The sequence below is a fragment of the Anopheles darlingi genome, chromosome 2, assembly GCF_943734745.1.
Source record: "Anopheles darlingi chromosome 2, idAnoDarlMG_H_01, whole genome shotgun sequence".
Classification (NCBI taxonomy): Eukaryota; Metazoa; Arthropoda; class Insecta; order Diptera; family Culicidae; genus Anopheles; species Anopheles darlingi.
The window spans coordinates 11,439,272-11,466,771 of NC_064874.1; the positions used below are offsets into that span (position 1 = coordinate 11,439,272).

At 49.2% G+C, this 27,500-nt stretch overlaps 4 protein-coding genes across 15 annotated transcripts in view; 1 reads left to right on the forward strand and 3 right to left on the reverse strand.

The window, feature by feature from the left end:
- Positions 1 to 18,986, reverse strand: part of LOC125951525 (probable serine/threonine-protein kinase DDB_G0267686) — a 45,831-nt gene extending 26,845 nt beyond the window's left edge. Inside the window, exons 1-2 of the mRNA XM_049680415.1 lie at positions 18,568 to 18,986; positions 17,392 to 18,115 (exon numbers count right to left, since the gene is read on the reverse strand). Coding sequence (XP_049536372.1) covers positions 17,392 to 17,535 — 144 coding nt within the window. The 5' untranslated portion in view covers positions 17,536 to 18,115; positions 18,568 to 18,986. The remainder of the gene's footprint in view (positions 1 to 17,391; positions 18,116 to 18,567) is intronic.
- Positions 18,987 to 19,338: 352 nt separating this feature from the next.
- Positions 19,339 to 22,460, reverse strand: LOC125950351 (endoribonuclease CG2145-like). 4 transcript variants are annotated; one of them, XM_049678276.1, is made up of 5 exons: positions 22,320 to 22,460; positions 22,130 to 22,216; positions 20,261 to 21,137; positions 19,765 to 20,197; positions 19,339 to 19,695 (listed from the first exon to the last, which is right to left on the reverse strand). In XM_049678276.1, the coding sequence occupies exons 2-5, from the start codon at positions 22,182 to 22,184 to the stop codon at positions 19,462 to 19,464; spliced, it is 1,599 nt and encodes a 532-aa protein (XP_049534233.1). In that variant the 5' UTR covers positions 22,185 to 22,216; positions 22,320 to 22,460; the 3' UTR covers positions 19,339 to 19,461. The 4 variants fall into 4 exon arrangements, with proteins under 4 accessions (XP_049534233.1, XP_049534231.1, XP_049534232.1 ...); XM_049678274.1 differs by having other exon boundaries at positions 22,315 to 22,449; XM_049678275.1 differs by having other exon boundaries at positions 22,130 to 22,240; positions 22,315 to 22,445.
- A 3,254-nt stretch (positions 22,461 to 25,714) lies between these two features.
- On the forward strand, positions 25,715 to 27,276 carry LOC125950368 (estradiol 17-beta-dehydrogenase 11-like). Its single transcript, XM_049678305.1, has 5 exons — positions 25,715 to 26,164; positions 26,342 to 26,518; positions 26,592 to 26,848; positions 26,927 to 27,055; positions 27,137 to 27,276. Exons 1-5 carry the CDS (start codon positions 25,805 to 25,807, stop codon positions 27,207 to 27,209), a joined length of 996 nt encoding a protein of 331 aa, XP_049534262.1. The 5' UTR covers positions 25,715 to 25,804; the 3' UTR covers positions 27,210 to 27,276.
- Positions 27,277 to 27,407: 131 nt separating this feature from the next.
- The window catches only part of LOC125950339 (high affinity cGMP-specific 3',5'-cyclic phosphodiesterase 9A), a 118,428-nt gene continuing 118,335 nt past the window's right edge, over positions 27,408 to 27,500 (reverse strand). For all 9 annotated transcript variants that reach the window (XM_049678243.1, XM_049678237.1, XM_049678238.1 and 6 more), the window contains one exon: positions 27,408 to 27,500. This exon is cut by the window's right edge and continues 6,452 nt beyond it. The gene's annotated coding sequence lies outside the window, so the exon portion shown is untranslated.

Consider the following 27,500-nt stretch of genomic DNA (forward strand, 5'->3'; position numbering starts at 1 on the left):
TACTTGCACGTGGCCGGTTCGAGAGCACCATGTTGGCGACATTGGCACATCCAAGTCGATATCTATATTACTCACGGCGATGGTATGTTTCGCGTGTGGTGCGCGTGTCTCATAAATCACGACCGCCGGCGTAGGGTAACAGTAAGTCTCTATTTGTTTTCTCTACTTATCACTAACACCAGGGCAGCACTTTGCCTGAGATCGATGACTTTGTTTCCAGCGCGCAGATAACCATCTCTGTTATTCTTAATGCCGTTTGTCGTCGTCGTCGTCGCCCTTACCATCAAACTTACCTGGAAAATGGATGAAAAAAGGAGAGAAAATGGTCAGCCATAAATATGAGTTATGTGCATCGAAAGTAAGGCTGAAAGGTTTATGGACTAGATGGTAAACAGTAAACACTAAATCTGAACCGAGCAGCGAAAGTTCTGTCACCAGCCTACCACCCGAGTTTGAGTTGAAAGAACGGAGCCATGTCGACGGTTGTCGTTTGACAAACTTTTACAATCTCAGCCCCATGGCCGAGGCCAACGCGTATTGCTTTTATTACTCCCAACGACGTCATTGAACGCCGCACCGAACGGCTCATCGATGGTTCCTAATGGTGCGATGCCGAGGTGGACAGTTTATGAACGTTCGCGCATACACACGACCTATGGTGCGCGCGAAGGTGTCTCGTCATATGTCGTCACATAAAGCGAAATATGGGCATCACACTTCCTCCGCATAGCACGCACGCAGCAGCGGACACACATTGCGTGGGAAATTCCAGTGGCGATCACCTTTCCTTTACCGGTCCCGCGCTCTTGTCCTTACTTTTTGTTACTGCCTTTAAGTGATGTGAGTGTTCAGTGAATATTCCTCATTAAACAATCAACACTTTCAGGTCATTAGCTGGCACTGGGAGGTCGGTAATAATTGTCCACTTCCTTCCTGCCATTCTTTTCCATTACACAATCTTCTTCCGAAATAGGTACGCGGAAGGGTATGGAAATCGTTACTCAAAATGCAGATTAGGCGACGAGTTGAAACGAAAAGCGAAAGCAAATTTGATGCCCAGAAGAAGGAATAGTAGTATACCTTTGCTTCCATGATTAATGTGTCACTCTGGCATGGCGTGTACCTTCTGCAAATTTTGAATTATTGATTACTGATGAAGCTGCTGCTGCTGCTGCTGCTAGCACTAGAGAGCTCACTGGCAGGCGGCACTATCATTACGCATTAATGAAACGCGGTGAAATATGAAAGGATTAGGCCATTTCCGGCAGGCATCAGAGTCGGGGGAGGAGGACAAGTTCGGGGCAAATGATCACGATTCTCTTGAGTACCTTTGAGCGATGGATCCAGCCCTAATGTACATCATTAACGGGTAAATTGATATGCTACTCGTTTCAATGCACTAACCAAGCGTTCCGTAATCGATTACGAAGCCAACAACCGTACAGTGGTCCTAGTAGCATGGGCTCAGGCTCGTTATCAACGCTATCATTACCTGTACCGCACGCCTGGTATCGGGGAACGAATATTTTCCAGCTCATTTATCGAGCTTTGGAAACCGAGAGCATCACAGACTCACAGCTCATGTTCCAATGTCCGGATGTCATCCCGAAAACTCTGATTTTGACTCTGATTAATAATTTCTCCTCTCGTTTCCCCCTTTTTTTGGGATTGTGGCACCGAATGTCCAACAAAAACATACAACCACACGTCGAGAGTGCGGCCCCCAAAAACATTTAGCAACAAAACACTTCGAAATGGTTCTCGGGTCCCGGGGAAACTCCCACACACACATAAAAACACGCCCCACGGAGCTGTGCTCGTGATTCATGCTCGTGGAGCAATGGAGCTGGAGCAACATTTCTCTAATCGCCTTCTCTCTGTCTGTGACGATCCGAATGGGGCGGTCGACGGTCGGTCGTCGCATGCAGCAGCATATGCCGGGTGGACGAAACCTGATTTATGCGCAAGGCTCCCCCAGTTCTCCCCACCCCCACCCCTCAATTTATGACACTATGACGCCTCTCACTCTCACTTTTACACTGGCTTTTTCTCTCGCTCTCCAGCGCTGAACCGGGCAGCTAGCCGACGCTTTGGCTGCGACGATTATCTGTGCGGGTTGCTGACTTTATGCTGCGTAGTGCAGAGACCCAAAGTGTGTGTGAGAGAGGGAGAGCAGCAGCAGCAGCAGCAGCAGCAGCAGCTACTACCTCCCTACCGGTGTATATACCATGCATTATTGAAGGAGGAAATGAAATTTATGAATATTTATGCTGCCGGTTATGTTAGCGGCCCGGTTCGGCCCGGTCTGGCCAGGCCGCCGTGTGAACGCAACCGGTACGGCACACACAGAGACAGCTTTCCGTGTCGCGTTCTAGGCGACACTGATTCTGCTTCGTCCATCACTCTTTTCTCGGTCTCTCTGTGTGTGTTTGTCTCTCTCTGATATGCTTATTCCAGGGAAGAACTTTTTTTACTTTATCTTTCTTGGAGATTAACAATTACCTTCTCTCTCTGTACCACTCTTTCTCGCTCGCACACCTACTCGGTGTGTGTATGTAGCTATACGCATCAATGGCGGCTAAACACAGCAGCAGCAGCAGCAGCAGCAAGAGGAGATCCCGAACCACGTCTCGCTGTCGCCTGGTGTCACGATTCACGTGCTTGGCGTACCACCGCCGCACGAACGACTCCGACGGTTTGTCCGGTTTTAATGCTCGCTTTGCTCGAGAGAACCCTTCTTTCGGCCCGTCCGACGACACGCGGAACGAAATAAAAGGGTCGACCGGCGGGCGGACGGCCGGGGCGGATGTGCTACGATTTTACATGTGGTTGGGTTTCATTTTCTTTCGCTCTCAGATCTTCCCTTCGTATATCTCGACCGATCGATGATGTACCGTTTCCGGTTGTGGAGAGCGACTGAACCGGTGGAAAATGAAAGATTATACGGCACTTGAAAGCAATAAGCAAACGCCGTAGGCTTTGGTTTATGAAACGCAAGAAACGGAATCGTGGCAACCGTTTATACATTTCGGTTTAAATAAAACCACATCTCTAGTTTGCAATGGTTGTTAGGCACATTTCAATCTCAGTAACGCGAGTAAAATTTTATGTAAGTTTGTTTTTAATCAGAACTCGAATAAAGAGCAACCATTTCTCACTATCTAACATTTTGGGAAGGGGTATCGAACAAAATGAAGAAGTTCTCGAAATGAACATCAAACCAGAAGCGCGGGAGATAGCTGGCCATTATATAAGCAGCGCCTTAATACGATGCGACTCTCCCAACCTTCCAACCAAACCCCGCAACAAGAAAGGAGAGAGACAATCAAAGAAATGAGGACCAATTTTATTTCAATATTGGACAAACGTCTACATCTCCATCGTGTTCCACTTCTCGATAGCTGTTGGCAGCAGAGCGGCAGGGAGCATAATATTGAAAGTGGAATAAATCATAGCTGCATTAAATATGGATGAACATCGCAGACGACTCCCCGTCCTCGCCCTCGTCCCCGTCGTCATCGTCGTACGATTGAAAAGAGTTAGTGTCGCTTTATGAAGATTGACATTTCTTTATCCGTACGAGTGTGTCGCACATAAATCATGCGCGAAAGCAAGAGGGACGCGCCGGACGGATGGCACGTTGCCCTCTCGAACACCCGGAAGACAACAATGCCACCAGCAACCACCAGAGAACCAGAAAGCGAATCGATCGGCAACCGGGGGGAAAAAGAGTGGCAAATAGTTTTGGCAAAGGTTCAGGACAGAGGTCGCGGAACGGTCGAACCGCACACGACCGCAAAGTAATCGTCGCGATCAATATCTTCATCAGGCATCCCCTCCCCGTCGCTGGTCTATTCTTCAACATAATGCGTAAGCATCGAGGCATTCTCGCGCTGCACAGCTAATCCCGTGGGTTGTTCCAACTTCCCTCCCCAAGGGGGTGGCATATCGTTCAGGGGAGTTGCGTCGTGTTCCATTCCGGTAAATGAAACGCCACCATAGGCGCATAGAACGAGACCGTGGCAGGCGCACAAATCGAATGAAATCATAAATTTAACTTAACACGCCCTGGACACCCCATAAACCCTATAGGCCCCCCGGGGGGATGGTGTTCTGATGGTGGTGGTGGAGGTGGACACAAGTGAATGATCACGGGTCGGTCCTGAGGTCCCTCTCGTGCACCACCGGGAGGGATAACAGTACGGGCGAATTGGCCCTACCACACACCACACACACACAGCGCCATACCGGCGTCAACATTTCGAGCGCTTGCATCGCACAAGCACAGCATGATGATGGCGGCCACGGCCAACGACAGCAACAACGTCGACAACGACGACGACGACGACGACGACACAGCGCACTAACTCAATTTCTTCTAATTTATGTGCAATCACGCTTTGTTTGAAGTGCAGACCGCCATTCGTCACCCTGGACCGCCTGATGGGTTCGAATCCGACGGCAAAGGGCAGCAACCAGCCAGCCAGACCCCCGGGAAGGCCAGCAGAACGGAACGCGAGTCACACGGACCGATACTGACAGTTGCACTTCATCGCCAATATTGAGGCTGCACATCGAGCGATCGATCGTCTCCAACCGATTCGATACCCGTATGTGTGTAGGTACGAACGGCGACAACAGCAATCCATGCTCTGACGTCATGGCAACCGCGAACTACGTCACACGGAAGCTGACAGCAACATTAGGCAGGGGAGCAATTGCGATGCCGTGGCGATAATTCCCTTGTGGGAGAAAGCGAGATGAAGACCCGGGTGGTGATTCGTGAGTTTTGGTTCTAGATCTAGGTCACCTCCAGCCAGGGGGGCGTGTTCTCTCTCTCTCTCTCTCTCTCTCTCTCCCCCAGTGGCAGCTCATGAAGTGGAAAAACAGCAGAACCATTACACAGCTCAAGTGCTACAAATTGGTGTTGCCCCGAGCGACAAAAATTACCCAAAAGAAAAACACAACCTTCATCAGCAGCAGGAGGTTCTTCCCTTGGGATGTCATGGTGCTCTAGGAGTTTCCGTCGCTCCGTTGGTGGTATACCCGCGCGCGTGTGTGTGTGTGTGTGTGTGTTTCTAGCTTCTAGGGCAATCCTGGTGATCATGCGGGCCTAGAACGGGGCTTGTCTTGTAATTGCTCGATCGCAGCAGGAGGTACTTGACGTCACGGTAACGCTTGTCACTTATTCGTCGCTTCGTCCCTAGTGTCTCGCATGCTTTCTGGGTCATTCTTAAAGAAGAACCGACATTAAAGAATATTCCCTTTACAAAACACATTCTCACATTGGGAAGCACATCGCCCATTACACTTCATTCAAGGGTTTTTACTCGTTTTTTTTTTTTCGGTGAGCAAAACAGGAAGAACCAAGCAGAGAAGGAGCGTTTCGGTCGTTCTTTTGCTCCGGGTCCGGATCACCTCTCACTTCGTAGAGTGCGGCGATCACATATCGAGCACACGCTCGTACGTACAACACTTACTGCACCCAGACAGCAAGCAATGGCAAGCAAGACACACTGGAGAAGATAAAAGAACCCGGAACATCACTTTTTTTTTTGCTCGTGTGTTTCCGCCGCCGGTTGGCCTTCGCAGCAGATTTATCTTCGAGTCCATAAATTGCAAGTCTCAGTGCAGTCCATTTTTCCTGTCTCATGAATGGCCGTGTGCACCACGGTCTGTGTTTGTTTCCAAGGATGGTCTGGCCTGGCCTGGCGGCAACATTACACCGTTCGCTCTGCCAAACTACTACCCGCTATTGATTCTATTTCTGAACAGAATGAATGCACTTCAGCTGGAGAGAGTGAGAGAGAGAGAGCGCATAAGAGACCGGGCACACGCTGCAGATTAGACAAATATTTTAAGAAGCATACTCCAGACTCAGCGCTTCACAGCGCACAGCTAGGCCTCTTCACATTTAAGAAAACACTTTAGAGCCCGTTTGGCCAAGCACCGCTCGATGGGAAATCGCGACGAGCTATTGATTTGCATTCAAGAGATGACCCCAAGGTTGATAAGATGCGATCCGGCGAAGGGAATGCCAGCCATTTGGATGCAAAAAACCACTTGAATAGAGTGCCCACAAGGAAGGCGAAGACGAAGGAGGCTCATCCCCAGAGTGCAATGCTTGGTGGTGATGGTCTCGCCTACTGCCCAAGTGAAACTTCATAAACCGGCTCCCGGCCAGGGCTGGCCTGGTCTGGGGAGTTATTAATCCCACACAAGCTGCTGCTCCAAGCAGTCCACACTTCAGAGCCGAACGAGGCGAAGCGAAGGGGTTGACCACCAGCTGGAACTGAATCAAGCGAGGCCCAGAAGCCACCGGGGGGCCAACGCACCAATGCACATGATGTGATGCTCCGTTTCGTTTTCGGTGTTTTCGGTTCAATAAACTTTCTCCTAAGCTGCTGCTGCTGCTGGTGTTGCTGGTGATGCATTCGCTAGTCGCCCACATTCTTATCGGAAAACCGGACCCCTCTGTCAGCCCCCCTACACAGTGCATTCGAGAAAGGGCAACACAAGACTGCGGTGGAGACGATTATAAACTGGAAACGCGATACACACACGCACGCGGCCTGGTGAATGGTGAAGACACCATCGGGGCACAGCAGCTGCGCTCATCAGAACCGAACCGCAGATGTTCTGAACAAACTGATTGGAGGGAGGGTGGTGGTGGTAGACGCGGACACGGAACGTGGAAAAGCACTCCCCCGGCACTCCCACGTGGACTGTAGCAACGGTGTGTGATTGAATTGGTTTGGGGTTTGGGGAGACCGCCCAACAGATCATTAGTATCAATCAGTCAACCGTCCGGCTGTCCCCTCGGCTCGGTATTGGTGGTGTAGGCGCGCCCTTAGAAGAGTCTTCTGGAATGGCCTTAGATACCGCCGTGATCCGTGATCCGTGAGAAATGCCGCACAATGGACCACGCGCGGTCTACGGATCGTTTGTGGGAGCAGATTTAAGAAAAGTCAAAATTAACGAAACCCGGAACCATCGAGTGGATGTCATTAAGATAATTGGATAAAGGGAGAGCAGGGCAGAGGAGTTTTAGGTATTATAAACGATTCCCGTGGATTGATCCGAACACCACGGACAGAAGCTATACTTTATGGCAAACATTTCAGTCGAGTTTCATTCGGACTTGGAAAGCGAAAAGGCAGCATTTGACGCTTCAAGTAAATAGAACACCATCGGCCTTACAAAATGACGCAGAAGAAGGGTCTCCCGTGGTAGCTACGAAGCCCTCGCTAAGCTATTCAGGAAGGCAGACACACACATACACATTGTCACACTGTAAACTCAAGAAATTCGATACGAGATAGCGACGTCGAGCAAGGGACCAACGGAGAATGGGGACAGAACGGAATGGCGAGCCTAAACCAATACTGTAGGCCCTACGACATGAGCCCCCGACAGAATGCCGACAATTTTCGGTTCGCCACGGTTGTCACTCCGTCCAAAGCCGTCCCTATAGTCCAGGGTTTGCTCAACGGAGCATGAGCCAGCCAGCAAGCCAGCCAGTGGGTCGACCCCATGAGGTCTTTCGCTGTTGGGTACACGAGCACACCCTTCACCGCGGACGGCGGATTGCGCTGGAACACCACACACGAGGCCTGGGCCAAGTTTTCAGATGAGTTCTGGCGATTGCCAAGCGACCGGTTAGACTACATGGAATAGGGATGGGCCATTGCAGTCGTGCGCGAGTGTGTGTGTGTGTCTCTAGGAGCGAGAGGAGGGGATTTTGGAAACCGTTACCTCCCATAGAAACTCCCAAGAGGCTCTACTCTGTAATGTAGAGCGCGCGAGCACCATAAAACATGTTCCTTTTTGGGGTAGTGGTGCAGCTTCGCGTGATATTAACTTCCTATCCTAAAATGCGAAGAGGCTTAGGCGCTACTAAGACCACAATAACCAATTATCACCGCATTCCATCCAGGCGAGATTTGTGCGTTAGCGTTACAATCAGCACCTTATCTCGAGCAAATTAGCATTCACCTCAAAACCTGAACCAGACGAAACGAGATACCACTAGCGGTCGTCCCCGACCAAAGCGACGAGTTGTGGCCCAGACTATAATGTGCACACGCACATTTCAGCAGTGCAGCTACCACAGAACATATGTGAGGCCAACGACAAACCGTTTTTCCCGCAATTTTCCAATTCAAGAATTGTCGCTCCGAAGAATTGTTCCAACCTTGGAAGCAGCGATTCGAAGTGCAAAATTGGACCGCAGATCTACTTGATCTCCTCACTCGTTATCTCCCCCCCGCCCCGGGGGAAGGCGTTTTATCGTGGTGCAGCCAGTGCGTCATTCTTATACTGGACCAACAGCCAGCAGACGACGGCAATCTACCGCTGCAGATGGTCTAACGCAAACACCGGCCAGCGCTTGAAAGCACAGTGGCGAGATGGCGGCGGCCAAACGTTGGTGACCTCAATGTGACGAAGAAGGAACACCGGGCTTGTACGTGGATTAAGCTGGACGGATTTACTGGAGCAATGAAGGCACGCTGCTCCAGCGCCTGAAACATGGCTTCAAAGTGAGTGCACGGGCTTCTGGTGACCGTCACAGTCACGGTGTCTTTTGCAATCTAAACCTCCTTCTGGTATACAGAGTTTATTTTACACCGAACACCGGCGCGCTTGTCTAAAGTGTTGTCTGTCTAGTGCTTCTCCCGACCGTGAGTGTCGGGGGATAAGTTAATACGTCGTGTGTTTTAAGCTTTCTTTTCTACTGACGACGAACACGCGCGCGCGCGCGCCAGATGTCTGACTAGTTGCAGAGCAGAGACACACACACACATCATTCTTGCCACCGGCATTACGGAACTCAATCGAAGGAAGAACACCTATAAGCAAACAAACGGGCGAAATATGTGCATAAATATTTGATGTACTGCTTCTCTTTTACACCAAAGAGAGGGAGTCTGAGAGAGAGAGAGAGAGAGAGAGAGAGAGAGAGAGAGAGAGAGAGAGAGAGAGAGATCACTCACAGGAACGGTGCATCCAATGTCTGCCATCAGCGGGAAAGTCTTTCTGGATGACGCAGATAGAACCTAAGGTATATTGCCAGTCTATACCCCAAACACTTCCGGACGTGCTATGTCAACATTGGCAAACCCTTTTCATCCGAGAATAATACTGCAGCATCCAGAGGAGTGGCGGAACCAAGAGCAGAAACGAAGAAGAGCTCCAGAAGAAGTCATCTAAACCGGAAACAGTCAATTAGGTTCCAACTAACGAAGAGAACACCGACGACGACGACGACTACACTACAGCGGACTTGAACCTAGAACCGTTGCTGGCTTCTAACGGATCCTCTACCGAAAACGGGCCACCGCGCCAGCGATCAAGCGGAGCGGACTCCTTTTGCGGACAACAATCTCTCGCTCTCGTCCGGCAGCGGTATTTATGCTAAAACTCACGCGCGCACACGGGGCACACAACATACTATGCTCGTGGTTCGGAAGGCATTAACATTTTTCGGATTAATTACCGTTAGCTACACAGCACCCCCCGCCCTGGTCGTCGGTCATCGACACGTTCCGTTAGACCGACCTGCTGCCCATTCTAACCTCGAAAACCCTGGAAAAGATAATCAGTGGCCCCTCCTCTCCCCGGGGGAGTGAGGGTTCCATGATGTGTTTGCTCCAATTTGACCGATCAAACGGAGGTCTCGGAGGGAGGTATTGCTCTTTCTGTCTCTCTCCCCCATTCGGGCTCACTCATGCTGACGATCCACTTCCGGTTCTCTGGACCGACACGGCGAGGAGGTTCGACGCATTTCGTGACGTTCTTCGTTCGCAGTTGTTATTCTTTGGCTTTTGAGGTCCGCGCCTTTGCCGTAGTTTCACCAGATGGTGCGCTCTCCTGCAGCGCACGCTCGCTAGTGTAACTTCAAGTTTTTGCGGAAATTAATATTTATAAGAACGAAATTATTCTCGCTGCGTCTCGCCAATTGACTCGCTCGCGGGGGGCCAGTGACACCGAAAATTACGGACGGAGGATATATGGAGCAAAAGGATTTCCAGATCGGTTGCGTTGCGATCGATGGCCGCGAACTCGCGGCAGAAGGAAGAAGAATAATGATACAAATTATTTTTGGGGTCGACAAAGTTGGTCACTAGCCGTTACGCAATGAGGATGAAAAGCGCGGGATAATTTCCCGGCCCACGTGTCCCATGGGATCGATTTATGGTGTCCGCGATCGCGAGACTATAAATACCGGGGCGGGGGATCGCTAAAGCAAAATCTTTACAACACGAAATCCCTCGAAGAGGATACTCCCTTGGACATTTCGGCCCTGAAATAACAATCTCACGCTTGAGCGGTTAACCCTCACGCCGGGATGATAATCACAGACACACGTTTTGGGAAGGGGCCTCTGCAAGGTGTGGATTAAATTCTAAAAATATGGCCCCGTTTTTCCTGGCCCCTGAATAAAAAAAATACGCGCCCTCTGGCTTTCATTCGATAAGAGCATGTATGTGTGAGAAACGTGCCGAAAGGGGAAGATAACGCACCGCCACCCCGCTGATTATGCTCTCTCCAAATTTATGCCTTTTTGTTACCGGGAACTCTAATGATCGCGTGGTTGTTGGTGGCGCCGACGCCGGCGTCTACGCGTATATTTGTTTGAGGTGAATTGTTGCAGATGATGCGTGTAAAATGTGGGCTTAACACATTTGGACTCCCTCCCTCCAAAAAACAATAGCCTCCCTACCGTCCAAAAGCAGCAGCGAAGGGGGCTTAGGCTAAAGCTTTTAATCGCAAACAACGAGCCGCCGCCGATCAAGCGAGGACGTCAAAAGGAAATGAAAATTAATCGGCACACACTCCTAGGCGAGCCCTTTCTCTTGGCCGCGTCAATCAGTGTCGACACAAATGCCCGAAAGATAGGCAGATGGAAGAAATGGCGCTGACTCGTGCCCGGGCCCGCGCGCGCGCGCACACACTCGCCTTTGATGAGCTTTTCCTCTGTCTCTGCTCTGCGCGCTCGCTTCGCAGCATCGCTAATGGAAGTGAAAGTGTTGTTGCAATGCATCTAAAACGGGCGTCTGTTTCTGGTATAAGTGGTGTGAGGAAGAGGGCGCCACATCATGTGGAGCCACGAGGAATGTCTTCCTGATCCTACGAGCACCTCGGATCTTATGCTACCTTTGATGCTCACTCAAACAGCATGTGATCATCGATCGTGCTACAATACAAAAAAGCGATCAATTTATGTGTTTTAGTCAAATTTATGTTCGAATTCTTTTATATGTCATCAAATATGCCAATTTAATCAGGGCCTAAAGAACCATTTTACCGAAACTGGCTCATTGATATCAAGGCTATAATAACGTAGATGGAACTATCTACTACTACTATCTCTACTACCTACTGCTACACCATTACGCCTCGGTGCTACATTATTCAGTGATCGAAAGCACCTTTGACCTTCCGCGAACGGGCACGTTGCTGCCATTCCCACCCAGTTCCCTACAACGGGCGCACAATCGCGAAGCAATCGATAACGTGCGCGCTACTACGCCACGCCACGAGAGGTGACGAGAAGGTGAGTCGCGGTAAGGTTAACTGGCAATATTGCGCGACGACGAGCATTCGAGATGTTGGTTCAATAACAGGGGCGAAAAAAAAAACGAAAACCAATCGACGGTCCACGATCCACGGTGCAGCAACACGTGAGTTTTGGTTCTGTGGAAGGGGGTGTTGAAAATGGTTCCCTGGAGCTACTCAACATCTCACCAGCAACACCTCGTGCATAGATCGCTTTGGTGGACGAACGGAGAAAGGTGGAAATATTTTGATCAATAAATTCAAACGAAAAACCATCCCATCCCCCCCGTTCCGCTAATCGGTGCAACCCATTCGACATCTCACTTTTGATCTGATGGCAATGATGATGGAGCGCTGGTGTGTGATCGTCAGCCGACAACAGAACCCAAAGAGTAAACATCATCTCGATGGTGCCTTCAACGGAGAACGACTCCATCGGCATCGGTTTTCCCGTTTCTTCCGCCAACCGAACCGAACGGAGAACGAACAGAACGAAGAAAACTACAAAACTAGCATCTCAAGAAGCGTAATGAACTGTAGCCAAACATCTGGATGGCAGCATAAGCGGGCGACCTAGCGGACGACCGAATGCAAATGCGTCGACCGAGACAAAAACAGGGGCGGAGGATCGGCATGCGCACGTGTTGGTTCGAGCGTCTTTGAAGCATTTGAGGGATAGAGCATAGCACCGCAGCATAAACAAACACCAACAACGGCAGGGGAGTCGTTGCGTTGTCGTCGTCGTCTGCTGCTGCTGCTGCTCCAAAAGTTGAATGCAACGTCCTCGACGACGCTTGGAACCGCCGGAGCCATATTTGAAGCCCATTTTGCCCCACGAATTGTACAAGAAGAACCACCACCATCATCATCATCATCATCATCACCATATTTGGGTGCAGCGCAATGCATTGACTGTGGACTGAGGCTTCATTTGCTGCTCCGTTCTTTCTATTCCGCTCTCCGTTTGGCGAGGCTAATGAACAAGTCGCAACAACGAACGGATCCATCCGGCGACAACAAAGTGCAAAAGATGGTGATGGTGATGGTGATGGGGGTGTTGTGTTTACTCCATTTTACTCCCGCTCTCCACATACATTCTCCACTACATTCGCTCCCTTCGGTGCTCGGTTTGCATGATTCATGCTTCGCGCAACACAACAACGCACCGTGTTCTTTGTAAACCGCAGGAAACGCGAACCTCAGCGCAATGCTCCAACCACATGGGGGCGCATTTTGGCATCCAGATGAAATGCTCTTTTTTGTGACATTGAAAACATTATAGACGGTCCAGGGGTGGCATTATGTTTTGCTGTTTTACGCCCAAAAAAAACGCTCTTTCTCTCTCTCTCTTTATTACACTTTACATTTGGCGATTAACGACCATAAAACGAGGCGAGGCACACCCTCCAGTGCCTCGACACTGGATCATATGTTTCGAGGGAGTATTTTAACAAACATATGGTGGTAATTATGTGCCCGAGAGACCGTCCGCGAGTGCTGTTGGAGTCGCTAGCATAGAACGGAACGTAAAGCGTGCGCACGCCAGTGAGCTTCGTGCTGCAGCCCTCTCCCTCCCCCGATCCGTACAACACATTTGCATAAGCTGCACACCCACCACCACCCCTCGTGCTAGTCACATTCTCACATTCATTTTCCCCATGGAAACCTTTTTTCTGAGGCAGGGGCCACACTTTCGGCAAAGAAGTGTGAAATGGGCAAAGAAACAATCGATCGTTTTTTTCTTTCTAAAAAGAGTCATAAACGACGGTAATGAACGGACAGAGGGCGCATAAAAACCCATTCCATGGGTTTATAAACTGTTGCTCGTAACGATTACCGTTTTGACTACCGAAGCGATGTCCAATGATGTGCGGCTTGGTTTGCATACTAAAACGGAGGCCGCCTTCTGAGGGAATCGTACCTTTTAATCAGCTCGTGTTGTGGTGTGCTCGATGTGACGGTAGATCCGGGGGATTAGACAGATTTCTTGGCAAATGCAAAGTGTGTTCTGTGACCTGTGTCCAGAACCAGATAACGTGGCTTTCGGATAAATATCCTCCCGTGTTCTCGCACGGTTCCCCTTTTTTGACCCCCAGTGTTTACTTATGGCTCGCATGAGCCTGAATCAGCAACATATGACGCGGATGGGAGGGAAGGGAGATGCGATGCTTTGCGGAAAAATATGTCCGCGCAAACTCATTATCAAACCGCAGCGCAACCAGGAAATCAGCGCCGAGGCAGATTCTCCAATCAAGCAGTGAACAGTGGCGCAGGCAGCAGATAAGTTTCGTAGAGCGCTCTGCTAAACCCTTCGGTGTGGCCATCATAACGGAGAAGGAGAAGGGAGTCGCAGTCTCCCTTCGTTTGACCCCTTTTGGCAAACAATGGCAAGCCATCCGGCATGGCGTGGTGATGTTTGTCTATGTTGGACACTCTCTTCAGCTTCACCATCGCCGCGGTCGATAGCTGACCCAAAGTTTTATCACCGAGCATTGCCAACGCGATGGGTGCGCGACCCCCACTCGGTCCCTTTTTTTATCTATTCCAACACTCTTCTTCCTGAGGGTCCGTTGCAACAGCAGCAGCAGCAGCAATGGCAGAAGTGTGCAAGCTGCATACTTCAAACTCTTGTGCAAACACCGTGCCCTTCGCACGAGCAGCTGCAACGACAGCTGAGCCACAGAGCGCGCGCAATGGGTCGGTTGTCAGGAGAGCGAGCGCCCGCGTTGTCAGCGACTTCCGGGCCTGCTGCGATAGCCGGCCGCATGGGCAACGAAAGGATTATTCAGAAATCACGTACGACCTTCTTCCGTACCCGTTGTGCATACGGTTTGTGGTGGTTTTTGTCGTTAAACGATGCCGAGGAGTATCGATAAAGATTCGAATTCCAACCGCAATTTTACGGCCAACCCGGAGTGGTGGGGATGTGTTGATCTAGTTTCGTATTCGTGCACCTTCTTCGCGGGAGCATTTATTTAAACCCACGACCGGAATGCATGTATGTGAAGGGAATGATTAATTCCGTGAGCACGCTGCGGGTTCTTCCACGACGCACCACAGCGAGATGGACGAGGATAGAATTAACGAAACACCATAGCAGCAGCAGCAGCAGCAGCATAAATGCTCTCTAAAATTGGTTCACATTTATTTGTTTCACTTTCAATCGCCAGAGCTTAGACATTAGGATCTACCGGTGATCTGTCACTGTCGCTCGCGCAACAGGGACCGTCATGCGCCAGGCTTCGGTGCTAACTAAACGCAGCTTAGTTGCGGGTGCCGGATATGTGGCAAACACGGGTATTTGCGCGCGCGCGTGCAGCCAATGTTTCGCTGAAGCATAAATACAAACATGCGTGACCATAAACCTAAGACCCACCCACCCCGAAGGTCTCGCACATTTTTGGGTGACGAAATTTTTATCCCTCTAGGCTTGGGGACAGGGACGGACAGGAGGGGTTGGACAGTTGTTTAATCTGGCTATCCTTTGCAGTGCCTTCGGAGGTCTCTGGCGACGTCAGAAAGACACGTCCTCCAAGAGCAAACAGCATCGCATAAATGCCGTTACGATACGAAACGTTTCGTTTGTTTTATGGCTTGAGTTAGGAAGATTAGAGACAACATGTCTTCTAGTTGAAGAAGGTTAATGCTTACTGTATGCTCTATAATCCAATTAAGGAAGGACTATGTATGGATGGTGTAAAAAATTGGATAAATTCCGAGCATAACTGTCAAGAAAACTGGTTCAGAAACTACTAGACCAATACTGGAAAAAAAAGTTCAGCGAAGCGATTATGAAAAATAAATTGTCACAAAATATCCCCAAAAATGAACCATTCTTGGTTCATTTCGTTTCTTAAAGGAAAGAAAAATGACAAATTAAACTAAACAACTGTAAAGGTGGAATCGATAAATTGTATAATAATTGAACAACGTATGAACGCAACCTCTTGAATTTATTCATATCGTTTAGTTAATTTGTACAATTCATTCCGATTCCGAAATCCTACAATTTACGGCACCAAGCACACGTACCAATCCCACTGATCAGACCGTTATTGTACTGCCCGCAAATCGATAAACGAAGAATATATTCGAATAAAAGAAAGCTAATCTACCATTATTTTTGTCGTAGATTTCCCGATTGATTCATTGCCACCAGAGCAACGATTCCCTCCAGATTCCCCGGAAGCCCGAAACGATTGGAATAGCGATGCAATCAACTAATTACAGTCACGCGAAATAAATTCAATCACTGTCGTCGTCGGTGGGCCCCCCCATTCGTTATTCTCGTCCCAAATGTCGAGACGAATCCTTTCACATTTTCCCTCTCGACCGACCCACCGGTGGCACCAACAAAACACACCTTGCTGTGGAACATCAAAAGTCGCACCAGAATCCGAACCGGAGAGTGATTGGCCCACACCTAATCTACCAGAGAGTCTCGTAGGGCTGGATTTTCAGAGAGCCCAGGGTTCAGTTGCCTCGTGGTTCGCAGCTCCTTGAAAGATGAGTTACGTCATAGCGCCGTCCGTTGATGAATTTGATTAGTCAATCATTCATCACTCTCGAGCCATTTGACGGGGCACCACCACCTACTTCTACAGGGACTCTCCAGGACATTCTAGTGTCTAGTGTATCTGTAGATGTATCTCTCTCTTTCGCTCTCTCGATTCCTGCGTCACGTTCATTTCCTCGATGACTCAACAAGGAAATTCGACAAAATGTCAAACGTTGGTGTACACGAGGGCAATACACATATGGGTCGGTTTGTGGAAAGCACTAAAGGACCGATGAAGGAAGGATGCTGTGACGTGAAGGGCGATCCACCTACAAGAGTTAATAGTGGGATGCGCGCAGAGATGGCTCCGAAGTCACGCACACAGTCAGTCAGTCAATATAACTCACACACATACGGGCGTCTCTAATATTACGCATTTTAAGGATCCCATTCAGACACGCCATGGAAAAACACATTTTCCAACAGAAAATGATTAAAAACAAGCCCAACTAATACATGGATTTATGGTACCACAAACAATTTCCTTCGTCCTGGAAAAGAGGCTGTGACGATGCGGCAACCGAATGACGTTTCGTCAGGAAGCAAACAACACCAGGATGCGATGACGCACACCAAGATGCTGGTTTTTCGTCGTACAAAACAAACTGCACAATATCCTTTTGTGGAAATGCGGATGCTGGTGTGCGTGGCCGATGCTTTGCGCTAGTGTGCGTACAGCAGGGTTTTGCAACATTCGAAAAGGATATGCAAAAGCAGCAATTTCATGCTACTCTAAAGGACTTTCAATAATCCTTTCTGATGAGTTCCATTACCTTTTCTGCTTGCTAGTAACGAATAGACATCGAGTATTTTCCGCGTCGACGACTCTCGTTGCCGCCGCCGCCGCCGCCGCCGGTTTTCGGTCTGTGTGGGTGTGAACACACCAGCATGGCACACGAGGATGAAAATCGGTTTTTCACCTTTTCGTCCCTTTTTTCCACAGCAACTGCGATGATGCTGTGCGAGTGTATAGCAGTGTTGCCAAATCGGTCGCGTAACTTTTCATCTACTCTTCCCAGATTACAACTCTTGGGCGAATTACCAGAAATGCAAACGATTCCTATGGTTACCCCCCAAAAAAAAGGGAACAGTGTGGTACACACAACAGTTGCGTTGCTCTCTACTCGGATTAATGCGTAGTGCAAGTTTCCCTGTCTGTAAATAGACTGACCCCTCCCGTTGGGATACCAGTATCACCCTCTAGCAAAACAGGTTACAACTGGAATGCGGTAATCAGATTAACGACTCCCGACTATAGCGTGTAGGGAACGTACCTCGATGTAGATGGTGCTATTCGGATTGAAGGTATCGTTGACCCGGTGCAGCGTGATGTTGATGTGCGGCACCGAGTGTAGCAGCTGCACCAGAAAGGACGGTGCAGGCTGATGTTGCTCCATGATCACGTTTCCGTACTGCATCGTTGCAGGGAGCAGGAAATCCGGACGGCAATCAGTGGTCGCACAGGATTCGCTTGTTCTTCAACGGCGGCTGGTTCACTTTACACCACACACACACACACGCGGCACTCGCGACCAGCGAATACTGGTCGTTGCTGGATTAATCGCGACAATAACTCGATTCTCTTGCAACCTTCTTCACAGCTGGTGTGCGCTTGAGATACAACACTTGGCCGCTGGATCGCTGGATGGTGGCATTCGCAATCACATCACTCTGCACTCCCTTCTTCGCGTCGTCACCACACCTTATTCTTCTTCTTCTTCACACCAGCGAATGCCTCCTCCTCGCCTGCGCTCTGCCTGCACTGCATTCACTAGCCACTGCTACTAGCCCTTTGCTGATACCTTTTTCTTCGGAATTAACTGCCTGGGCCCTTCCGAAAAGGACACCTCTTCGTTTGCGCTCACTCACTCACTTACTTCCGGCACTGTTTCGTACATCCTGTGGAAATGCTGCACCATAACACCGAGATCGAAATCGAGAGGCACTCCTCCTTTCCGTCGTTTCATTAAACGCTGGCCAAAAGCATCACTTCTGGGGCTGCACGGGAAGAAATGAAATCATTTATAACGTGCTGGATATTGAAGAGATACGCTCTTCTTCTGGATAAACGCGGATGGCCAAATGTTGTGTCTTGTAAGGTGTCGTAAACCAATAAACCGCCGCCAACTAGGCTGCAGCGAAGGAGAGGAAGAAACCAACGAACCGGAAAAGTGTCCTCGAGTCAAACAGGATAACGACGCCGCATTGCACAAACACCACCGTTCCAAGTCACGCCTTACGGATATCTGGCTACGTAATCAAGGTAATCCACCGGGGGCGGATAATCCAATGGTAGCTAAATCCAGCGGAAACTCTTCGCCACCTCCCCGAGCCTCAGGACGAGAGAGGGTGGTACTTCGGGGACACACCACCACCCATCCTAAATGCGTGACTTTTCACACCGATTGGCCTACCACCAACCGCAAGAAGGGTTGCACACACACACACACAGGGGAAAATCAAGGGCCACTTTTCCGGGACCTAAACCCAAAAGGAAAGCCGCGCCGTCTCGTGACTCAACCAGCACCGCGGCTCCTGGTCGTGCTGTGGAATCACTTCACGTTCACTTCTTCTGCGGCACTACTCCGGAATAACACGCTAGCGGCGGGGGGTGGTGCGCTCTCCAGGCTTTTGAGTCCGAGGGCGCGGGCGCCGTGACGTCGTAGGGTGGAAATGCAGAGATGCTGGGCTTTTATCCCCGGGTGGTAAAAAGGTTCTTGCTCCACCACTGTTTTCTGCCTTTTCACAGTGGTACCGTGATTTAAAACGAACGAACCTTGAAAGAGTCGTGCACTACTCTAGTTCCTAGCACTAAAACACTCGCGGAACGAGCCCTAACGTGTGTGTTCGCGGAAAAATCGAGGAAAAATCGGAGAGCAACGCACGCACGCTGCGAGTAAAACAGCTTTCCAGGGTTGTAGCCCACTATGCGCTGCGAGTTTTGATTTTTTAACTTTATTTTGCACAAAATGCTTAACTTCTGTTGGCCACCACTGTATGTCAAACAAGAGAGCGGCGTTGAAGCTGAGTTCAACCAGAAGCGCGCTTGAGTACTTGACACAAATTCAACAGGAATTATTGGCGCAAAATAACCATCCGAAAACTATCTTTCAGCCCTTTATCTGCACTATGAAAAAGAGTTATGTTGTGACCGAGCTGGCTTTGGATGATACAAAAAGTGACCGTTGCAAAAAAACGGTTTTGTTCTGTTGAACTTTTTATGTTTTCACGCAAATATTCGTTTATTTGAATAAAAAAAGATGAGGTAAAAATGCAATGGTAATATCGTTGTGCAGGTGCTGCAGTGGAGTAGTGTAGCTGTCTGCTACCGTAGGGGACTGTTTTTAAATGTTTGGCCAAGCACCACCGATCAGATTTTTGCCACGGTAACGGAACGTGAAGGTTTTCACCGTGAACGGCTTACCGTTCACCGCCAACGGACACTCCTTGTCCGGTCGCACCTGGAAGCAAACGGTGTAGAGAGCGATCTCCAGCTCGGGCGACGTTCCAACGAACAGCGAGTTCGAGGGTTTCTGCAGATTATCGAACGTTAGCCGCACCTTGGCTATTTCTCCTTTCTGTGGAAATGGAAACGATAATGCTTTACTGTCTGCCTCTGAATTCCCCCGACTTCCTGCCAGACTTACCGTTCCCAGGTCCATCTTCTTGATGTAACCCTTGTAATCGATACGACCGCTCTTCTCCATATCGTACACGTACAGCCAGTTGTGCAGACCGATCATCGTACCATTGCTGACCTCGTTGAGGAACACGTGCTCGAAACCGGAACTACCGATCTTGCCATTGCCGCGCGAATACAACGTAAACCAGATCGTCTTGAGCAGATCATGGTGCGTCTTCGGATCGGCTGTTACGATACCCTTCTTCTGCAGGAACAGCATCGCCTGGCGCATCACGTTTGTCGTCAGTAGGGCATCGACGAAGTCGTTCTCTTCCTTCTTCTCCAGCGGCGTCACGTGCTCGTTGGTCATCGTGTCCAGCTCGTAGTTGTTGAACAGAGCGTGCATCTTCTCGATCGTCGGAATGGCGTAGATCTTCGCTTCATCGACCGTCAGGAATCTGAAAGGAACATAACCGTATCGTAAGCATGATGGTGTACTCGATGGTGCAGGTCATACTTACGCATTCGGAGCCTCATCGGTGTTAACGAAAGACGACGTTTGCTTCTGGTAGTTGGTGGTGACGAACTTGCTCGGACTGTTCGAGTCTTTGCTGAACAGCAGCTCGGACAGGGCCACTAGCTCCTCGTCCGTCGCCGGTCCCTCACTGGTAGCGGAGGCCGAAGCGGGCGTTGAGCTTACCTTCGCTCCGGGCACGGGTGGTGGTGTCGGTACGAAGCTAACGCTTCCCGGTTTAACCGTCGGTGGAGTACGAGTCCAGGCGTTGGCCACGGTTGAAGTAGGGACTGGCGCGGGAGTGGGGCTACCACTGCGAGACGACGGTAGAGCCGGGAAGGCTTCATTCGATTTCGGTGTCGTTGCCACCTTGGCCGTAGTAGAGATCGTTGAAACAGTTGACTGGGCGGTAGCGATACTCTTGGCCGTCGTACTCGGTACTGCCGGGAGGATCGATTTGGCCGTTGTTACCGTGGGCGCTACCGAGCTGGCTTTTGCCGTTGTCACGGTACCGGCCTTTACCGTTGTCGTTCCCGTCTTCGAGGTGGTCGTCGAAGGGGCCACCGTGGTTGTCGAGGTTTTGTCCTTCTTTCCTCCGAACAGTCCACCGAAAAATCCTTGCTTTTTAGTGGTCGGCGTGGCCACCGTAGTCGTAGTCGTTGTAGTCGTCGTGGTGGTAGTGGACTTCTCTTCCTTCTTTGAACCACCCCCGAACAGCTTACCGAAAAAACCCTTCTTCGTGGTTGTCGACGGTGGTACCGGGGTGGTGGTGGTCGAGGTTGTTATGGTCGAGTGTGTTACACTCGGATCCATCGGTGCGTAGGAAAGCAGCGACACATTCGGATCCTCTTCCGGCTTCTTCTTGCTACCGAACCATTGTGCATCTGGTGGTGGGGATGGGGAGGGGCAGATCAGTGGCAAGCGGTGGTAAGCTGTTACAGGCGGTTCAAACCGCTCTTCGACCGATTAGCAGCGGCATGTGGATTGGGGCTGTTACTTTCACTCATGCAACTTTGAGACATTTCACCAACGAGACGATCGAAACGTACAATCTCCTCAAAGGCTTACGTTGAATGCTTTTATGGCATTTTAAGGGCCAACTGCGCTATTAACAATCCAGTTTAATAGGCGCGACCTTCGATTTCAAAATGTTATGCGCATTATCGTTCCGTTGCAATTAAAGCGTGTTACTTGAAGCACGTCGATCAGATTGTCACGATAAGAATGTGGCGAGAAAGTGCTATTACCACAACAAAAGCACTCAGTTCTGATGTTCTTTGGAAGCTGAAATAGCCGTTCATCCAAATCGCTCGCTAGTAGTCGCGTCTCGCTAAAACCACTTGCGCAAGGCGTTAATTAATGTTTGAAACTCTCTCAACCGTATACAGCTTCCATTTCGCTCGTGTCCGATGTCACGAAGGTCATGCGATTGGGAGCAAGCCGGCCGAGGGTACCGGCCAAAAGGAAGCTCATTCCATGGGGTAGAAGAAATAGCCTCACATTAATAAAGTTATCACACCAGAAACCAGGCGCCGGTTCAAGTTCGGTCGACCTTCGTTCGAATGCCTTCGTCGTTGTGATGCCGGAGGTGTTGTTCAGGCGATTCAGCGCTGGCTACTCTCAGCCCCGGTGGCCATCATATACAAGTTTAAACGGGTTCAATTGAATGAATCGATCGGTCGAGCACGATCACGATGCTAAACCGTGGCCATACACGAAACACAGCACAGCACAGGTCACAATGTGACCTTCACTTTGCGACTTGGCGAATAGCGAACCGCATCGATTGAGATGACATCACGCAGCAGGGAACAGTGCTGATGTCCGCACCCTAATTAGCACTGCAACCAGTCTGGAATACCTGAAGAATACTTACCTATCACCACTGCCAGACACAGCAGCACGATCGCTCCGATCTGTAGTATCCTCATCGCGGACCAGGAACGCCGCTTCGCTTCGGGAACTGCAACGGTATGAATGAAGACGACTGAATTGGTGGAAGGATTCGGAACGAAGCTCTAGTCTGAAGCCTCCCGGTGTGAGACACTAATTAAAATTCACCTTACGTCGGTATTGGTACGATGGTCAAACGGCTAACCAACGAACAGATCAATCGATCAGCGGAGTATGGAAGCGTGTGCGAAGATCTGGCCAAGCAACCGCACCGGTCGACGGTTAACAAACAACTCTCGAGGTCTCCTCCGCTGATGACTACGGTAACGGTATCTCCCCCTCGGGGCGGAAACCATCTCCCTTGAAACCGAGTGAGATCAGCGATCGGTCGGCAGTATGCGGATCGAGTGTGAAAAGAGAGGCACGATTCGTGGTTCGGAGAATTGTTTTACGAAGATAAGTGCGGGCCCATCTTTCTCTCCCCGTGCCAGGATCAAGGTTTGGGCCGATGACCTTGAATAGTCTAGAAGATTCATCTTCAACTCGCTCCGAATGGGCGCTGTCTTCGGATGCATCGCGTATTCCGTACATTGGTAGAGGCTTTGGAGGCTTTGGGAAGGTCTGCCGGGATTGGTTTATTGGTTTATGATGTATGTTGTCCTTCTGTGATGTGTCCTTACCTATTTATAATTGTAGGTTAAAACTGAACCTCTTCAGTCCGTTTATGAGTCATCTTTATGGCTTACACACAATGCTTCTCAATTCGTGACTGATGATTCTTGTTTTATCTCTATGAAAGGTTGTCTAGCGATAAACACTGACTGCTAAAAGTGCTAAACTACTTTAAAGGTACTGTTGTAATGATTGTGATAAGCCACCTGGTGTAAGCAGCAGTGCATTCAATGCTCTACTACATTGATTTCTTATTTACCCATTAATTTTCTAAAACATTTGCTGAATTTCAAATCACTCACATCCCAATTAAATATGAAAATGTCTACTTGTAAGACCCGAGGGAACTGCTTTCCTGTGTGTAATAAAAGCACTATCGACACGTTGTGTCCATGAATTGTGTGATACTTTGCTCCAGTTATCCATTTGCCCTCTATCGGATAGTGTCAAACCGATGAAACTCTTCATTTTGTACCATCCTTGGTGGATGTTTTACCTTTGGCTGTTTCCAGCAGCGGTCAGTTCGTACAGTTTGCCCAACTCTACCGTTCAATTTATCGAAGATGCACTCAAGCAAACAGTCCGTTCGTTATATCTAGTCGATCTGGACGGGCGAGAGTGGTTTGAATCGTTTCTTCATGTTTCGCAAACATTACCGAAGGTAATATTGGGGAGTAATCAAAGTATTGCGTCGCTCGATAATTCCTGCATGGTAGTGCTGTATCTGAATCTTAAAACTTACGTATGTATTACATACGCTACAATCACTCTTGTATTATTAGGGTCCTTTTTCTTACTTCTTAATACAGGAACGTATTAGCCAGCTGTTCGAAATGTATTTCGTCACAGTCCCTCCACAATGGAATGCTAAACTTCTGGTTCTGGTCGATGATTATACTTTGAACCATCCGAACATACTGTCCGTGCTGGAAGTGTACTTTCAACATCTCGGTATTGCCTTTTGGTGTGTGACGGGAGAACGTTACGGAACTACGATGTTTTACAGCGTGTCGTTTGCAAGCGGTTCCGTCGGTGTAGCTGCACCATTTAATGTCCAAGCGTATAGTTATCATCGCTTTGTGCCTCTGTTACATTATTTGCCAGTTACCGCTCAAGTTCTTGCGATGTATCCCTATACATTCTCTGACGGTTTGCACAATATGACTGGTATTGACTTCAATATATTTATGATTTTACAAGATTATACACGAATCGACCTAAGGATTTTACATTTATATGGTAAAACGATGAGTGTAGCAATGGTGCAGCAAACGGCTTACGACAATTTGGTGAATCGAACCGTTGACTTCACATTGACACGATGGGCCTCTGAAAACGAGTTCTTTCCAAAGATAGTACTCCCGGAAACAATGGACATCTGTCTCGTAGTTCCACGGAAGCTACATACAAACCATTTCGAGTTATTACTGCGTCCTTTTAGCAACACTCTGTGGATAATGATTGCCTGTGCAATAGGACTTGCGCAGATCGTACTGTATCTGGGCAAAGGCAACACTAGGCTAGGCAGACAGCTGAGGAGGACGTTTGGTCGTCCACCGTTGAAAACCTTCCTTCAAATCACGTCGGAGGTTTTGATATTCGTGCTTATCGAGAGCTACCTAGCGCAGGTGACCTCCTATCTGCTGGTTCATCGATTTCAACGCGATCCGGCTACGTTGGAGGAGTTCTTCGCGACCGGCATACCCATTCTCTACCCTGACGAGCAGAAGGAGATATTCGACACAATTGACGCCAACTTATCCGAGCGGTTTCAGGAGCGCGCCGTACCGGAAACAGTTTGTGCACCGTTCAGCGATTCCTGCGCTCACCTGGACACGGTAGAACATGCCACATCCATTATTACCAATGAAATGGTCAACGATCTCATAATTGGTCGGAAACCATCGTTCATCCTTCCGGAAACATTGAATAGATTGCGTGCGCAGTACATCTTTGCCCGGGGAGCATCCCCGCTCAGGGATTACTTCTCGCTCCATCTCAACTGGCTACGTGCGTTCGGTTACATGGATATTAGTAGACGTCCATTCGACATCCTCATGGAGGCTCGTCGTAAACACTACGTCATCACGGAAGAGCTGATCCAGATGAAGCATCTTGTACCATTTTGGATATTTCTGATCATAGGCTGGTCGATCAGTGCAGCCGTGTTCGTAGGCGAGAGGTGCACCGGTACTATCATGAGGCTTAAGAGACGTGCTCGCGCTTAACTGGATACTGGAAGGAAAATAGTGAACACATTGTATACCGCTTCAGAATGAGTACTATATTCTTTGTTTTGTACTGCATCGTGTGTTGTTTATAGCTATCTGAATATGAACGTACTTTTATGAGCTGGATAATTAGATATGGGCCCGGCAGCACGCGAATGAACCGGTTAGAGTGAGAGAGAGAGAGAAGTCGAGAGTGATTATAGAAGATGGTGGCGTAATCAATCGTCGGATCGTCAGCGACATCGGAAGAGACTTGCAATCGCCATCAGTTTATTCTCAGCTTAGCTCTCCTCAATTGTGTGTTCCGCTACTGTTAATGCATAAATTAACTATATAAAAAGCTCAATAAATGTCTGTGTTTGAATGCTTTCGTGAGTGTAGTAAGCAAAGAGTTCTTTCACCTATCCAAAACAGTTGACGGAGCTGATTGTTCGCATGCTACTAGTTCTGAACCGATTTGTCTAATCAACCGGTATCGCTATCGACGACCGTCGAACTCGGTCGGTCTTGATTCCCACCGGTTTAGTGGAGCAGGTTGTCCAAATCATCAGCTACAGAAGCCCCAATCGAGCCGTCTCGGAGAGCCTTATCTAGGCGTTGATTATGCGTTCAATTGGATAAGATTGCGAGTGGACCATTCGACGGTACCCCGCGCATACTGGCACTGGCCAGCGGCGAAGGGATTCAGTTGCCCTTGATCACTCGCGCTTATTGAACCGTAGAGTACCGAAGGTTTTGGTTTTGTGTCGTCAATAATGGCGTTAAACGAGGTCGAAAGTGTAGCGTACCGGTGGGCCGATCCGATTCCACTGAAAACATCCGTTCAGCGGATTCGCGAGGCACTAGAAATGGTGCTGAATATGATGCTGTTCGTGGTGGAATCGGTACCACTGTGGTGGGAAGCACTGACGAGCTGCTTCTCGGCTCCCAAGATGAAATCCATCTCCGGTCAGACGGCACTAGTCACGGGCGGTGCGAACGGGCTCGGTCAAGCGATCGCTCTCGAGCTAGCGAAGGAGGGCTGCAACGTGGCTGTGGCAGATGTGGATGAAGTGAATGCCCGTGAAACGGTCGCCAGGTTGCGGAAGTACAATGTGTCTGCCGTGGCGTACAAGGTAACGAGTTGGTTGTTGAATCGCCGTACAAAGGTCGCAAAAGATAAGCAGCACGGCGTCATACGTCGTTCAATTAGGAAGCGTTCAATGATGCCAATCATCCCAGATGACATCGAAAGCGAAAGCTCAACATCTTTTTATCGGTCAAATATAGATCCCCTTTTTCGGTTGTTGTAGGTTGATGTGTCCGATTACGAGGCAGTGCGACAGCTTGGGCGTGATGTCGAGCGTGACATTGGCCCAGTGGATATCCTCGTCAACAATGCGGCCATCCTGCCGACCAGCTTCAGCCAGGATAGCTTACCCTCGTACATCAAGCGCAGCATGGAGGTCAACGTACTGTCAGGCATTTGGGTAGGATTTGGTATGCAGTTGTTCCTGGCATCGCGATTGATGATCTTTTGGGATGGTTTTCCCGTTCATACAGACAACGCAGGTGTTTTTGGACAGTATGATTCGGCGACGTAAGGGCCATGTCGTGGCAATTAGTTCGATCGCCGGATACGTGGCCCCCGGATGGGCAAAGACGTACGCGACGACCAAGTTTGCCATTCGCGGTTATATGGACGCACTGGAGGATGATCTTTATCTGCGAGGACAGGCCGGGCATGTCCACACAACGACCGTCTTTCCGTTTGCTTTCAACACACGCAAGGAAGCTATTAGTGTGCTTAAACGATCATCGTAAGTGGTCTTGATCGAAGGCTTGATGTTTGGCGGGATCTTCTCTAATCCTTGTCAATGTCCATCGTTCTTTCACAGCGGATTAACACGCATGCCGATCTATGACCCGGCAATACTGGGTAAAAGCGTTGTGAAGGCTATTAGAACTAACCAGCGAAAGGTCATGGTCCCAGATGTGGCTAAACCTTACCAGTTGGCAATATTTGAGTAAGTTACTAATATTGGCTGTATTTGTTTGGAGGAGCGTAACGCGTTTGCAACTAACTGGTGCATTACTTTTCATTTCAGCAATTTGCCAATCAAAGTTAGAAGGCTGCTAACAGCCACTATGGCGCAGGGAGAGGTTAAGCTGTTGGATTAGTTACTGTGCGTCGAATGTCGAGGATTCTAGTAAGGCAGCAAAGAGTTCAAAACGGTAAAGGAACAGCAAATGAATAAAAATGAGAACGAATTATCCAGTAACTACTTCATGGCACAGATTTTGATGAACTTGCATTATTAACCAGAGCACAGGTTCTTTTTCGGATATTTTAGCTAGCATTGATGTGTAAGCAGCGGATTTTCCACGTTGTATTGTTACATCTATAGGTTTTTTTTTATTTCCTCTCAATAGTTCCATCCAGTCCAGATCGTTAATTAGTTCTCTCGTGGG